Source organism: Trichechus manatus, unplaced genomic scaffold, assembly GCF_000243295.1.
Source record: "Trichechus manatus latirostris isolate Lorelei unplaced genomic scaffold, TriManLat1.0 scaffold00028, whole genome shotgun sequence".
Classification (NCBI taxonomy): Eukaryota; Metazoa; Chordata; class Mammalia; order Sirenia; family Trichechidae; genus Trichechus; species Trichechus manatus.
This window is the reverse complement of record NW_004443964.1, coordinates 1,844,060-1,858,627: the sequence shown is the minus strand read 5'-3', so window position 1 is coordinate 1,858,627 and position 14,568 is coordinate 1,844,060. Positions and strand designations below refer to the sequence as shown.

General features: G+C 62.9%; 1 protein-coding gene across 1 annotated transcript in view; it reads right to left on the bottom strand.

Moving 5' to 3' along the window:
* AATK (apoptosis associated tyrosine kinase) overlaps positions 1 to 10,781 on the bottom strand; it is an 18,543-nt gene extending 7,762 nt beyond the window's left edge. The window contains exons 1-7 of the mRNA XM_004374095.3: positions 10,778 to 10,781; positions 10,525 to 10,658; positions 6,001 to 6,148; positions 3,748 to 3,827; positions 2,022 to 2,140; positions 1,710 to 1,797; positions 554 to 687 (exon numbers count right to left, since the gene is read on the bottom strand). Coding sequence (XP_004374152.2) covers positions 554 to 687; positions 1,710 to 1,797; positions 2,022 to 2,140; positions 3,748 to 3,827; positions 6,001 to 6,148; positions 10,525 to 10,658; positions 10,778 to 10,781 — 707 coding nt within the window. The remainder of the gene's footprint in view (positions 1 to 553; positions 688 to 1,709; positions 1,798 to 2,021; positions 2,141 to 3,747; positions 3,828 to 6,000; positions 6,149 to 10,524; positions 10,659 to 10,777) is intronic.
* Between the last annotated feature and the right edge of the window lie 3,787 nt (positions 10,782 to 14,568).

The following is a 14,568-nucleotide window of genomic DNA, read 5'->3' as shown; positions in this document are numbered from 1 at the left end:
CTTCAACAAAATCACTGATGCTGGAGTTGCGGTGTTATCACTCAGCACCAGGATATTGTTGGGGAGGACGGCCCGTGCGGCGTCCAGGGCTCGCCGGCCACTCATCCGTCGCACCTCTTCCAAAGTGGCCCCTGTGCTCCCCAGGGCTGGGCCGGTTATCAGGGGCCAGGGCCAAAAGCAGGACGGAGCCAGCCCCCTCCCTCCAGTGCAGGCCCAGCTGTTCCGTCCCTGTCCCTCCAGGAGGCCTGGCGTGGGCCCACGGGGGGCGGCTGGCCGCCTTGGTGCGGAGGACGGCCAACTGCCTGAGGCCGAGCGGGGAGGCTTCAAGCCCAGCAGAGGCGGCCCCAGCCGACCACTCCCGCTAATTCTCCTGCAGGGCGGGCGTTTAGCCATGTCTCCCCAATTTCTTTTATGTAACAAAATCCTTTTCAGAGTGGTTCACGAGATGGTTCCCAAAGACAACCCCAGGGAGCCGCCACACTCTCGTGAAATGGCTCTCACCCACACCCACAGGTGAGGGAAACTGACCCCACCGGCCGTGCCGGGTCCTCACCTGTGCACGTACTTGTGCTGGTGTAAGTGCGAGACCCCGCAGGCCACCTCGCAGGCCATGCGCTGCAGGGTCAGCGGGTCAGGCGCCATGGACTCCACCACCCGGCAGCTCCGCAGGTAACCCTTGAGGTCCCCCTGCCAAGAGAAGCGAGTCCGTCACAGCTGGCTGAGGAGTGGGCCGGGAGCAAGCCCCCCACCCGTCTGGAGAGAGCTCTGTGCCCCAACCCAGCCACCTCCCCAACTCCTCCTGCCCCACCCACAGGCCTGTTGGGAAGTAGCCAGGCACCCGGCGAGCCGCAGATGCCCAGAGGAGCACTGTCCCTGGAGTGGGGGCGTCTCCCTGTGGGACAGGCAAGGGGACCCACCATGGCACCCCACCAGTCCAGAATGCTTTCTCAAAACCACCCCGTTATCCCCAGTAGCCCTGTGGGGTCAATAGGGTTGTGCCCTGTTGGACAGACGAGAACCCAGGGGCTCAGATGGCTGTGCTTAAGTCCGGGAGCTGAGCTGAGCTAGGAGCTGAGCCGGGTGACACACTAATCGGGTGTCCCAGGAGGGGCAGGGCCCAGACTCCAAGGGAAGCCCAGGCAGGTGACTGCTACAGCCAAGAGGAGCCAAAAGCAGCTGGCCTGGGGGCCTGGAGGGCAGCCCTAGCTCAGCGCTCCTGGCCTGGGCTCAGCCCACCACCAGAGCTGTGTTCCGTGGGGCCTGTATGGGAAGAGGCCCCAAGGGGGACAGTTGGCGGTCACAGGACTTAGAGTCAGCTCTGGGAAGTGGCCCCTGACACGGAAGTGAGGAGCGTGAACACCCATGCTGGCTGGGGGTGCCCTCCTGCCCTCAAAACCGCCATCATCCAGGCTCCCCTGAGGCCGTAGATGGGGAGCAGGCCCTCCCCAGGAAGAGTCCCCCTTTTTCATGGGGTTGACCCCCAGGCTCCTCTGGAGATGGTGGGGCAGGCCCAGGAGCCCGCTCTGGGGTATCAGGCCCACAGGTGGGTGACCCAATGGCAGGGCCGAGGGAGGACCCCAGCCCAGGCAAAGTCCCTCCCAGGGAGTCTGGCTGACCTTCTCTTCCGGCCTTGTGCACCAGAGGGGCTTCAGAGTGGGGGGCCTGCAGAGGTGGTGGGTGCACCCCGCCCCGTGGACACCCCGACTCACCAGTGGGCAGAATTCCATCACCAGCAGGTAGGGCGTCACCTCCACGCACTGCGCCAGGCACGGGAGCAGGTTACTGTGCTGCAAGGCCCTGTGGAGCCGACAGCGCCCTGACCACCCAGGAGCAGAGGGCAGCGGGTGGGAGGGGGCCGCCCCCCACCCCCCGGCAGAGGGCAGGGAGGAGCCAGGGTGGACGGCACAGAGCTTGCCTTTGTTTACAGGGGCCGCAGCGCCCCACCCCTGCCCAGGCGGCCGTCACCCGCCCCCACAGGTTGCTTTGGGAACGTTAGTCCAGGCCCCAGCACGGCGGCCCACCTGTAGGGCTGCACCTCCTCCAGGAACTGCATCTGCTCCTGCACGCTGGCGCTGGCCTTGAGCTCCTTCACCACCACCTGGCTGCTGCCGCTGCCCGAGTTCACCTCCCCCAGGAACACCTGCACCGGGGCACCACCGGGCGCTCAGGCCCGCGCTCCTCCTCGCCCCTCACACCCCAAGTCCCTCTTCATCCTCACGCCCCAAGTCCCTCCTCGCCCCTCACGCCCCAAGTCCCTCTTCATCCTCATGCCCCAAGTCCCTCCTCGTCCCCACGCCCCAAGTCCCTCCTCGTCCCCACGCCCCAAGTCCCTCCTTGTCCTCATGCCCCAAGTCCCTCCTCGCCCCTCACGCCCCAAGTCCCTCTTCATCCTCACGCCCCAAGTCCCTCCTCGCCCCTCATGCCCCAAGTCCCTCTTCATCCTCATGCCCCAAGTCCCTCCTCGTCCCCACCCCCCAAGTCCCTCCTCACCCCTCACGCCCCAAGTCCCTCCTCGTCCCCACACCCCAAGTCCTTCCTCGTCCTCACGCCCCAAGTCCCTCCTCGTCCCCACGCCCCAAGTCCCTCCTCGTCCCCACCCCCCAAGTCCCTCCTCGCCCCTCACGCCCCAAGTCCCTCCTCGTCCCCACGCCCCAAGTCCTTCCTCGTCCTCACGCCCCAAGTCCCTCCTCGTCCCCATGCCCCAAGTCCCTCCTCGTCCTCACGCCCCAAGTCCCTCCTCGCCCCTCACGCCCCAAGTCCCTCCTCGTCCCCACGCCCCAAGTCCTTCCTCGTCCTCACGCCCCAAGTCCCTCCTCGTCCCCATGCCCCAAGTCCCTCCTCGTCCTCACGCCCCAAGTCCCTCCTCGCCCCTCACGCCCCAAGTCCCTCCTCGTCCCCACGCCCCAAGTCCTTCCTCGTCCTCACGCCCCAAGTCCCTCCTCGTCCCCATGCCCCAAGTCCCTCCTCGTCCTCACGCCCCAAGTCCCTCCTCGCCCCTCACGCCCCAAGTCCCTCCTTGTTCTCATACCCCAAGTCGCTTCTTGCCCCTCATGCCCCAAATCCCTCCTCGCCCCTCACGCCCCAAGTCCCTCCTCGTTCTCATACCCCAAGTCCCTTCTCGCCCCTCAAGCCCCAAGTCCCTCCTTGCCCCTCACTCCCCAAGTCCTTCCTCATCCTCACGCCCCAAGTCCCTCCTTGCCCCTCAAGCCCCAAGTCCCTCCTCGCCCCTCACGCCCCAAGTCCTTGCTCATCCTCACACCCCAAGTCCCTTCTCACCCCTCACGCCCCAAGTCCCTCCTCGCCCCTCACGCCCCAACTCCCTCCTCGCCCCTCAAGCCCCAAGTCCCTCCTCGCCCCTCACGCCCCAAGTCCCTCCTCACCCCTCACGCCCCAAGTCCCTTCTCATCCTCATGCCCCAAGTCCCTTCTTGCTCCACGCCTCAGTTCTCGTTTGCAAATGGGCACTTGGTCCCTCCCCAGTGAACCCTCTAGCTGTAACATTTGGGTCTTTCTGTGTGTCTCCCCCAAGCTCCCCAGTTTTCTTGGCTTTCTCTGGGGGTCTGTGGTGATCAAGGGCTGGGGTCTGGGGAGAAGCCAGGGCCAAGATGCTGTCCCTGCACCTGCCCAGCCCTGATGATAGGCGCCCCAGCTTGGACACCTGGGGATCTGCAGAGGAGTGGCTGCCTCCAGGGCTGGGGCGGCTCCCTCCCTCCCACCACCAGGTGTACCGAGCCCTGCCCCTACTCACCTTCCCGAACCAGCCGTGACCAATCTCCTTCAGGTACAGGAGGCTGTGCCGGCCCAGGTCTGTGGGGTTGAGGAGCTGCACTGTACCAGGACGGGGCGCTCAGGACCTACCCAGCCTCCTCCCTGGCCCCCCTACCCCAGCCGCTCGAGGGAGCAGTTCTGGAGGGACCCCTGAGCTCCCTGGTGCTGGGAAGGGCAGGCCAGCTCAGGAGGCAGAGGCCACACCTGGGGGCTGCCATCAGGGGCCAGGGCCTCTGGCGGGGGGGCTGTGCCCAGGAGACCAGGAGCTGCAGGATCCTCCCGGGCATCTTTCTGGGTAGGGCTGGGAGGGGTGCCTGGAGTGCAGGGACCAGCCAGGGTGGGAGACCGTGGGGGCTGGGCAATGCCAGGCAGGCAGAGGGGCTGGGCCAGAGAAGCTGGTGGCAAAGGCGGAGGTGGGGGCTGGAACAGGCCGTCCCCTCACCCCTGCCACGGCCTGGCATCCCGGTGCCTGTGCTCCAAAGGCCCCTTTGTTGGGGGCTGCTTGGCACCGCTGCGCCGGACACACTGGGCCCTTTCTGCCTGCAGCCTGGCTGGCTGAGGTCAGCGGGAGGAAGGGTCAGCGGGGCTGGGAGGAGGGGCCAGGGCACGCCAGTCGCCAAGCCCACCCACACCCCTGCCTGCACCCCGAGGGATTCCCCGAATTCTGCTCCCACGCCAACTGCCTGAAGGGTCATGGGGCAGGGGCTCAAAGTGGCTGGGATGGAGCCCGGGGAGCAGGGGTGGGGGAGCTGATCCAGGGACCAGAGCCCCACGGAACAGGAAGGCTGATGGCCAGAAGCCTTGGGGCCCTGTGTCCTGGGGCTCCTCCCCTGGGCCCAGCCTGTCCGGACCCTCCTCTCCAGCCCTGGGGTCTCAGGCAAGTGTGCAGATGGGGGTGTTATCCAGCATCACCCCAGATCTCTCCCTCTCCCCCTCGGGAAGCAGAGCACCCCCAGGACGGTGAGGCCAGAGCAGCAAAAACAGAGAACACGGGCCGTCATGGCTTCCTCTGGGTTCCTGTTGGTGCCTGTCCATGGGGACAGTCCCCGAGAGGCAGCAGAAGCTGGCTCTCAAAGGTGTCCTCTGGGGTGGCCTCTGGCCCCCCAGCTCCCAGTGTCCAGCACAGAACTCAGGCCCACGGTCACACAGGAAGTCAAGGGAGTCCTCAGGAGAAAAAGAGTCCACCCTCGGGCCCTCAGCTCTGTCCACAGATGTACACACGCCCATGGGTGCTGGGCCTGAGCTCTGCCTGGCTGGTGGGTGGGGGTGGGTGCCTTGGGGTCCCCCAGTCCATGACGAAGGCTGGGGTCTTGGGGTGGGCCTGTGACACTGTGCTCTGTGGGACTTGCTTGTCGCCATGGTTACGGACTGGTGCCAGCAGAGCCCTCACAGGGCCACCAGGGGACAGAAGCTCAGCCCCTGGCCTGACACCCCCTTCCTCAGGGTTCCAGGAGGAGCTGAGGGGGACAGTGGGGAGGGTCAAGGTGCCTTTGGCTAGAAGCATCCAGGGAGGGGGGACCTAACATTGCCCTGAGCGGCCTGAGGCCAGGCCCCCCGACTCCAGGTCAGAATGGGGCTCCTGCAGTGAGCGGGGGTGGGAGGCAGGTGGAGAGAGGCTAGGGGCAGAGGACCCTAAGCTGCACTTCCACGGCTGGGGGGATCAGCTGGCGGTACCCCCGCCTCAAGAGCCCAAGTGAAAGGCCAATTCTCAGAGCACTGAGAATCCCCTCCCCCGTGTGGGTGGGCCCCACCCAGCCACACAATGGGGCCCATGTCCCTCTACGGCTCCGAGGGGGCGGGAATCTGAGGTCAAACATCTTGGGGACAACAGGCCTGCACAGCATGTGGGTGGCCAATGGTCCCAGGACCACAGACCGGGTTCCCCCTGCCCCCAGAGCCCCTCGGGAAAGGGAAGGGTGAAGGATAGGTGCCCCCAGCCACAGGAGAAGGGGCCACACATGCCCTCAACCAACAGCTAGGCCTGGGGTGCAGCCACAGGGGGTCCCAGAGCAGGGGCAGAAGTGGGGGGCCAGCTAACAGAAGTGGGGTGGCTGCCTCCACTCCAGGGAGCACTGGAAATGAGTCCTCGGCCTCCCCAGAGACCAGCCCACTGACAGGGTGAGCTGCACACCCCACACAACCCCTGGGGCCCCCAGGGGCACCCAAGGGTGCTGACAGAGGAAGGCAGGCGGCCAGCCCCCCACCACACCTAGCAGAGGGAAGGCCCACTCACCTGAACGGCCCGGCTGCTTGGCGGCGGGCAGCGAGACCTCGGCCAGTGGTAGAATGTACACGTCGGGGCCGCCTCGCGCCGTGGCCGCCGGGGAGCCGCGCGCAGAGAAGCCGGCCACGTACTCATCCCCCTCAGCGTTCTCAAACTCCTGCGAGTTGGGGGGGAACACAGTGAACTCCTTGCCCCCCGGAACTACAGGTGGGGCTGGGCTGCCCCAGGGTCTGGCTCAGCAGTAGAGACCCCCAACTCCGCCAGCCACAGACAGCAAAGCTCAGGCCCCCACCAGCTGCCCCTCCAGGGCAGAGCAGAACCCCCCCCCCCCACATACACACTCCTAGCCCCCTCCTCTCTGCAGGAACACCAGTGTCCTAAGAGGGGTTTGGAGCTGGTATGTGTTGGTGAGGGAGACATTTTCTTCCCACAGACAGGAGCCGAGGGAGGAGAGGACTAGGCCCAGCTCACAGATGGGGGCCAGGAGCCTGGGGCCCAGCTTCAGCCAATGCCCCACCCCCACCCATCCCCCTACCCCCCTCACCACCCCTGACCTAGCCAGGCTGGAGGCTGGAGGCACCAGGGGGCAGAAGCAAGGGTGCTGAGGCCAGCGGGCCCAGCCCACCCAAAATTAGCCCCCCAAAACTCTCAGCATCCCCCCCACACCCAGCAGTCCCCACCCCTGGGCCCTGCCATGGGGCGGCCACCTCATGTCAGGGCTGGCAGCCAGGACAGGGGCTCCATCACCCCCACCCTACCGCAGTGTCCACTGGGAGAAGTAACTTGGTACCCCCATCCCTTTCAAGGAGCATTCCAGAGTGTCCTGGAGCAAGGAGCTCCCCGCTATCCTTCTCCCCAGGCCTGGCACCCCTACCACCTACCACAGCCATCTGCCTGGTGGCAGCCCATGACCTTTGCCCCGGGTGGGCCGTCTACTGCTCCCCAGCCGTCCACACCCACCTCCTGGGAGCGCCCAGGGCTCCTTAAGAGCCTGACCTTGGGAAGCCTGAAGCTGGGGCACACGGGGACAGGCTGCTATTTTGAAATGGGGCTGCTGCACCTGTCTGGGGAGACCCCTCCGTACACTCACACACACACACACACACACACACACACACACACACACACACGCATGCACGCAAGCACTAACATGCACACACATGCGCGATACTCACATTCTCCCACATATGCACACGTGCACCCTTATACATGCAGATACACACATTCACACATACGCTCTCATACACATGCTCACACGTGCATGTACACACACAATGCTCACACTCACGCACACAGTGCTCACACGTGCACACTCACACTGACATCCTCATACACAGGCACACACAACACACTTGCTCACATATGCACACATGCCACACACCCGCTTACACGCGCACACACATGCACTCTCACAGTGACACACATGCGTACGCACACACACGTGCACACGTGCTAACACACCACTCCAGGGCACAGTTCCGAGCAGAGAGCCGAAGTCTCCAATGAGTCCCTGGGCCCTCCTTAAAACAACGGCATAATAAAACAATGACCTCTCCAGCCTCACTCGCTGGGCCCTCAGGGCGACCCCAAAACCCCACAGCCCAGCTTGGAAAACCAAAGCTCAGAGGAGTCCAGCTGTCCCACTCCAGACTCGTGCTCACGTGAATGGACGGCAGGACTAGGAGCTGTGTGACCCTGAGACACCCTACCTTTTCTGAGCTGTAAGGAGAGAGGTAGGGGTCTCTGCTGGCCCTATGGGCCAGTCCAAGTCTGCAGCCAGAGAGAACAGAACCACAGGTACTCCCCTACCCAAGGACCCAGGAGACCACTCTTGGGGCTACTGAGCTGTCTGAGCCACACCCCCTTACCACAGTACCCAAGCTAGGAGCCTCTAATTACAGCTGTGGCCACAGCCCCGCCACCCACCGGCTCCAGAGAGGTGCCCAGGAACAGATGTCCTCCTGCTCTGACCTGGGGTCTGGCCCTGCCTCCACCCGTTACCTGGCTGTGCCACCTGGAGGCCTGCCGGATGCCACTGGCCAAGCGGGCGAGCAGGTAGGACAGAGTGAGCATGGCACCCAGCTGTCCGGCCCCGTCTGGAGCAAAGCCCAAGGCAGGTGGGCCTGGCACTGCCCAGAGCCCAGGAGGGGCCCTTGTGGAGGCAGGCCCTCCCACCAAGGCACGCTGCCACTGGAATGTTCCAGCACCATGTTCTGGAGGTGAGGGCACGGGTAGGCGGGGCTGCAGCTTGCCATCGTTTGGGGCCTTGTTCTCACACAGCCCCAGAGGAGGGACTGCCCACTCCCAAACAGCCTTGCAGCCCCGGCCCCAGCATCCTCCTGAAAAAAACCCAGCTCTGCCTGGGCCAGCTGTATGCCCACAGGTCAGGGGACAGCCTCCCTGGGCCCCCATGGCGCCCAGAGGCCACAGCGCCACCTTGGGACCCCATGGGACAGGGGCCTGGGCCCTCCTCGGAGGGTTCACATGTGGGCACAGCAGCTGTCTGTGTCCCCAGCCCATCCACCTCTGGGACACAATGGCTGGGGATGGGCCTCTAGGGGTCAGAGGCACCCAGGAGGCCAGAATGGAGGTACCCCTGAAATACAGACAGGGTGAGGTTGAGTCCCACGATAGGGTCAGCTGGCGGCAGGGGGAGCATCTGGGGCGTCTCCGGGCACAGGAATCTGACCTCTGGCCTGGGGTGGAGCTGACCGCACTGGCCTGTAAATGGCCAGAAGTCTCAGCCACTCAGTAATGTGCTGGGTCAGCAAGAATGGGCCCACCCGGGCAGGCAGGGTGCGGGTGAGTGGCGTCACTGGGAGTGGTGCGGACCACACGGGGTGACATCATCAGATGGGGTGACACCAAAATGACTGTCTATAAAATTTTTGTACAGTGTTTCAGCAGAAATTTATTATTTTTTATAAAAATATCCCTGAGTTAACTATAACAACAAAAACACTTTTCCTAAACCCAGCTTAACCCATTGCAGTTAAGTCGATTCTGACTCATAGCGACCCTACAGGACAGAGTAGAACTGACCCACAGGGTTTCCAAGGAGCGGCTGGTGCATTCGAACTTTGGACCTTTTAATTAGCAGCCAAGCCCTTAACCACTGCACCACCAGGGCTCCAAGCTCAGCTGACATGTATCAATATACCTACAAGGCTCAATCTCTATGCTAATTTACTTTTTGAACCCTCCCATCAGAGCTGTGGTTACTACCCAGTTACAATGACGCTTCCAATCACGTGGTTGCGTCTGCATGGCTACGGGTCTGTTGTTTTTGTTGCTGCTGATGTTTTTATAGTCGCTGATTTTGTCAAATTCTCTGGTGTTTTAGCTACAGTATTGTGGTAGTTGGTATTTGTTAGTATTTATATCACTAACTTTTTTGAGAATGAAGTAGTAATTAAAGGAAAAGGAGAAAAATAAAAAAAAGCTTCCGCTCAGTTACTAATAACATTGTAACTAATCATGTAATTCAATATAGAAAAGTTTTGTGAAACAATGTTGTTAGTATTCATATAGTCTGAGATATTACATTGAAGCATTTACAACTCTTATGTATCACATCTTATCCTACCATGAAAATTGATAATAAACATTACAAAGGCTTCTGTAAGGTCTGGTTTGGGAAGTGGTCCATGGGGGGGTACCATGAGTGACCACACTGACTGACACCAACCCTAGTGACGCCAGTGGTGGGGGCCTCTGGTTGGGGTTTTCAGCCTGGTCTTCCCCACCCAGAGCTGCAGGCATGGGGGCTGCAGGGTGGAGAACAGTACCCCCAAATGATGCACCAGAAACCCTCACCACCACCCTGGTGAGGGGAGAAGGCCCAGCTCTAGAATCCAGCCCAGAGTCACTGTGGAAGCCCCCCTGCCCAGAAACAGCTGCCCTTGTGAAGGCCTGCCCCTCCCATAAACAGCAGCCATCACCACGGCTGTCCATCCCAGGCCTTTCCAGCACCCACGCACAATTCCTTCCTTGGGAGCAGAAGGTCCCCAGACCGGCGGGTGGTTCCAGACAGCAAGATGGGTGGGGCCAGGGAAGGTCGGTCTTCCTTTGTTGATTCAAATGGGCAGGGGGGTTCGGGGCCCCATGTAGGCAGCAGCTCCTTCTCCATCAAGAAGTCGGGGTCTGGGGAGCGAGCCCCTCCCTCTCAAGGTCAGGAGGCCATCTCTGCCCACCCTGCCCTCCTGGTTCTCAGCTTAACCATGGGTGCTTGGAGGCCTGGCCTAGGGGCAGGGCTGGGGACAGCTGAGGCCACACCCTCTCCCAGAGAGGCCCCCAAGTGGGGAAGCAGTGGTCTGGGATCCCCAAGAGCCCCCAGGTCTCTCCTTTTGGCAACCCCCAGCCCCCAGAGGAAGAGGTATAATCCCAGGCCGGGAGTTTAGGGGTCTCCAGGTGGCCTCATGGTGGCCCCGGCCAGCCAGCAGTGACCTGGTGGCCCCAGGAGGGATGGTAGTTCAGGGTCTGGTGGATACTGTGGCCAGCCCCGGCCACGGGCCAGCCCAGCCCGGCCCTCACCTTGAACCCGATGCCGCCCTTCTTACAGCACAGGCAGGCCAACATGAGGACGATGACGGTGAGGATCCCAGAGAAAGACACAGCCACCACGGCCAGGGAGGACGACCAGGACAGCTCGCTGAGGGGGGCGCCGTCTGCCAAGGGAGGGGGGACAGCGGTCACCCGGCAGCCTCTGAGGCCAGGAGCCCCACCCAGGCTGTGCCCCAGGGACCCCCCCCCCAGCCCCTCCTCTCCTGGGATCCCCAGCCCCTACCCATCCCCGGGCTCCCCAGTCTACCCTCAACCCCCTGTGGTCTGGGATGGAGCAGCCCTGAGCCTCAGCACCCCAACTCCTTGCTCCAAGAGGCCAGCCTGAGACCCCACTTGTGGGTACAGCTACCCAGCACAGGGCAGGCAGGACTGAAGGGGCGGCCGCAGAGTGGATGGAGCCTGCAGTCCTGTGGCCGGCCGCTGGGCGCTGCTGTAGCCTCCCCTGGGGAGCCTGCCCAGCCCTGAGTCCAGAGCGAGTGTGGCAGTGGTTCGTGGTGCCCCTCCTCGAGGTCAGGGTCTTGAGGCTGTGGAACCCTCCTGCATGTCTCTCCTGGACCCCATCACCCTGCCTCACCCCAGACCCTACCCTGGAGGCTGTCACCATGGCCAAGGCTGCAGGGATGGCTCGGGGAAAGGCCGTAAGACCCCAAGGGGGCAGGAAGGGGGACAAGGGCCCTGCCAAGTCAGAGGCCATGGAGCCGCTTGCATCCACTGTCACGTGCAGGGCTCCGGGCAGCGGCAGTCACCGACTGGCTTTCCCCGAGAAGGGCTGCCCGCCTGCCACCTGCCCGCCCACTGACCCCGCCTCGAGGCACACAGCCCCTGCTGCTGTCAGTGTTTCCAAGCGGCTCCTTCCTGGTCTGCCCCTCAGGGCCCTGGGCCGCGGTTTCTGTCCTGGAGCCCAGAGGGCAGCAAGGACCCCCTTGTGCAACACCTGGTCTGCGTGACCCCCCTCACTGCCTCTCATACAACCCAACCCAGAGGGGAAAGAGGTGCTGAGGACAGACTGACATGCCCCCCCTACAAACACACCACTGAGCCGAAGTCCCGCTCCCAAATCAGGCTCTGAGCTGCCCCAACGCCCAGCCAGGCCAGGGCTTTCTGGAGGCTTGCTCATCCAGTGCCTTCAGGCCCAGCCTGGGCATCCCCTGGACGGAGGAGGGCACATCGAGCTGGCAGCTCCTCTGGGCCTGTCCCTCCTGCCCCCTCCCCACCCGGTTCCCACTCACGCCCTTCCCCGTCGCCCTTCTCTGCCCATCTGTCCTCCGCTGCCAACGGCAGATCGCAAAGGAGTCGTCCCCCAGCCCAGGCCATCGTCACAGATCCCACAGCCAGGTCAGCACAAAGTGCCTCGTTCCTTCCTGACAGTCTGCTGAGGTGGCTGCCATGTCTACCCCACCTCGTGGGCAAGGAAAATGAGGCTTGAGAGGACCCCTCCCAAGGCGGCGGAGCTGACTGTGACCAGTGTGCTTCCAGCCACAGGCCTTGCTCCAGGGGCCACAACGCCCCCTACGGGGACCCCAGAGCTGCCTGTTGACCGGGGTGTGTGGGAAGGCTGCCTGGAGGAGGTGTGGCTCCAGGGAAGATGGCTGTCCTGACAGGCAGAGACCGAAGGCCATCCTGGGGGAGACAGCAATCCTGTCTGCAGCCTGGACTCGCTGCTCGGGACTCCAAGTCCATTCTCCTCAAAACACATGGAGGGCAGGTAGGCCCAAGGAGCCCACAGGCAGATAGGATTGCTCCTCAGGCCTGGAGCCCCCTTCAGTCCTGGAGCTCCCTCAGGCCTGGAGCCCCCTCCCTCGGGCCTGGAGCTCCCTCCCTCAGGCCTGGAGCCCCCTCAGGCTTGCAGCTCCCTCCCTCAGGCCTGGAGCCCCCCTCAGGCCTGGAGCTCCCTCCCTCGGGCCTGGAGCTCCCTCAGGCCTGGAGCCCCCTCCCTCGGGCCTGGAGCTCCCTCCCTCAGGCCTGGAGCCCCCTTCAGTCCTGGAGCTCCCTCAGGCCTGGAGCCCCCTCCCTCAGGCCTGGAGCTCCCTCAGGCCTGCAGCTCCCTCCGTCAGGCCTGGAGCTCCCTCCCTCAGGCCTGGAGCCCCCTCAGGCCTGCAGCTCCCTCCCTTGGGTCTGTGGGCCACCATTGCCTCTGACTTGTGGGCTGCAGGAAGGCTCAGTTGGGGGGTTCTGGGAAAACACCACACGTTTGGGGCCTCCCTGAGTGTGTGGGGACCAGAGGGTGACCCTCCACCCACGCCTCCCACCCTCGGTGCCAGCCACACCAGGCTGGGCCAGGGCCACGGATTTCAGTGGAAGAGGAGTCCGTTTTTACTGTTTTCAAGGCTCTGTTTTAATCAGACGAATCCGTACAGGGAGGGATGGCAGCTCCCGTCCGTGAAAACACGAGGTGTAAGAGTCAGATGTGTTCATGGAGACGGGGACTCCGACACAACAACCAGCGAGGTCTGCGGCACTCGGAGCTCAGCGACAACCGTGAACGCGCCAACGCCGTGGAGCACCCGACGCCGCCCTCTCCCCTCCCACCCTCTCCTCATGTGGAGGGTCCGAGGGGAGTGCTGCCCAGGGGCGTCCCAGTGTCCCTCTGTCCTGTTTCCTGTGTCCTAGCCGGCGGCCAGACAATCCCCCGTCTCGAGCAGGCTGCTGCTCTCCCGCGTGTATGATTCACGGTGATGCACTCAGTTTCCCCTGTTGGACTTTAAAATGATCCCTGTCCACTGCGTAAGCCATGGTGTTTTCAGTCGCCTCATAGGCATGTGAGAGCTGGATGATGAATAAGGAAGACTAAAGAATTGACGCCTTTGAATGATGGTGTTGGCAAAGAATATTGAATATACCATGGACGGCCAGAAGAAGGAACAAATCTGTCTTGGAAGAAGTACAGCCAGAATGCTCCTTAGACGCAAGGATGGCAAGACTACGTCTCCCATACTTTGGACATGTGATCAGGAGGGATCAGTCCCTTGAAAAGGACATCATGCTTGGTAAAGTAGAGGGTCAGCTAAAAAGAGAAGACCCTCAACGAGATGGACTGACACAATGGGCTCAAGCATAACAACGATTGTGAGGATGGCACGGGACTGGGCAGGGTTTCGTTCCGCTGGACGCAGGGTTGCTGTGAGTCGGAACCGACTCCATGGCGCCTAACAGCAGCAGCTGCCTAAGCAACAGGAGAAAGAAAGAGGCCCGCCCAACGCCCCTCCACCCCGAGCGCCACTTCGTTCTGGACTGTTTTCCACGCCCTGGATCGGCCACCCACCCTCTCGACCAGCATGGAGACCTGAGCCCTGCAGGATGTCACGGCCAGGCCACCGTCCAGCCACAGTCTGGCCACATGAGCCACTTCCAAAGGGCGCACAGCATGCCTGCGGGACAAGTCGGTGGCTTCCGACGGATTTGGGGTCTTTTATATAAAATTGCTCAGAACATCTGGGGCTTTGAGCCCCAGGCTTAAGAACTCACCTGCCCGAGTGCCTGCTGCACGCCGAGGGCCAGCTGTGTACACAGGACTGCCCCGAGTCCCCCTTGCAAGGAGGGGCTGTCCCGTTTCAGTGAGCAGACCTCACCCCTCCCCACCCAGCTTCCTGTCCTGGAGTCGCCCCTCTGCCCCCAACTCCTGGGCGGAAGGTGGCTCTGATCCCCATGGGGGAGGCTCGTGCAAGGGGACGTCCTCCGTGCAGCGGCATTCAACCACACTGTGCAGCCAGCGTTGCTCCCCACCTCTGCTGTCCCCCACCAGTGGGCCCCCTCCCCTCCCGGGCCCTCTCCTCTCTCTTTCATTCTTTACTGGTTTGTTTGCTTTCAAGTTCAAGGAAACCTTTTGGGGTCCCCCCTCAGGCCCTCCTAGCAGCCTCAGCTGCCCACCAGGCTGCCTGGGGGAACTGTGCTGGACAGAGACTCCAGGGAAGGCAGGTGGGCCTGGAGGACCTCTTCCTGACCCTTGTCCTCGGAGCCTCCCCACCTCCCATCCCTACCACTCCAGACCTTCCCCTCCATCAACTGGGGCTCACT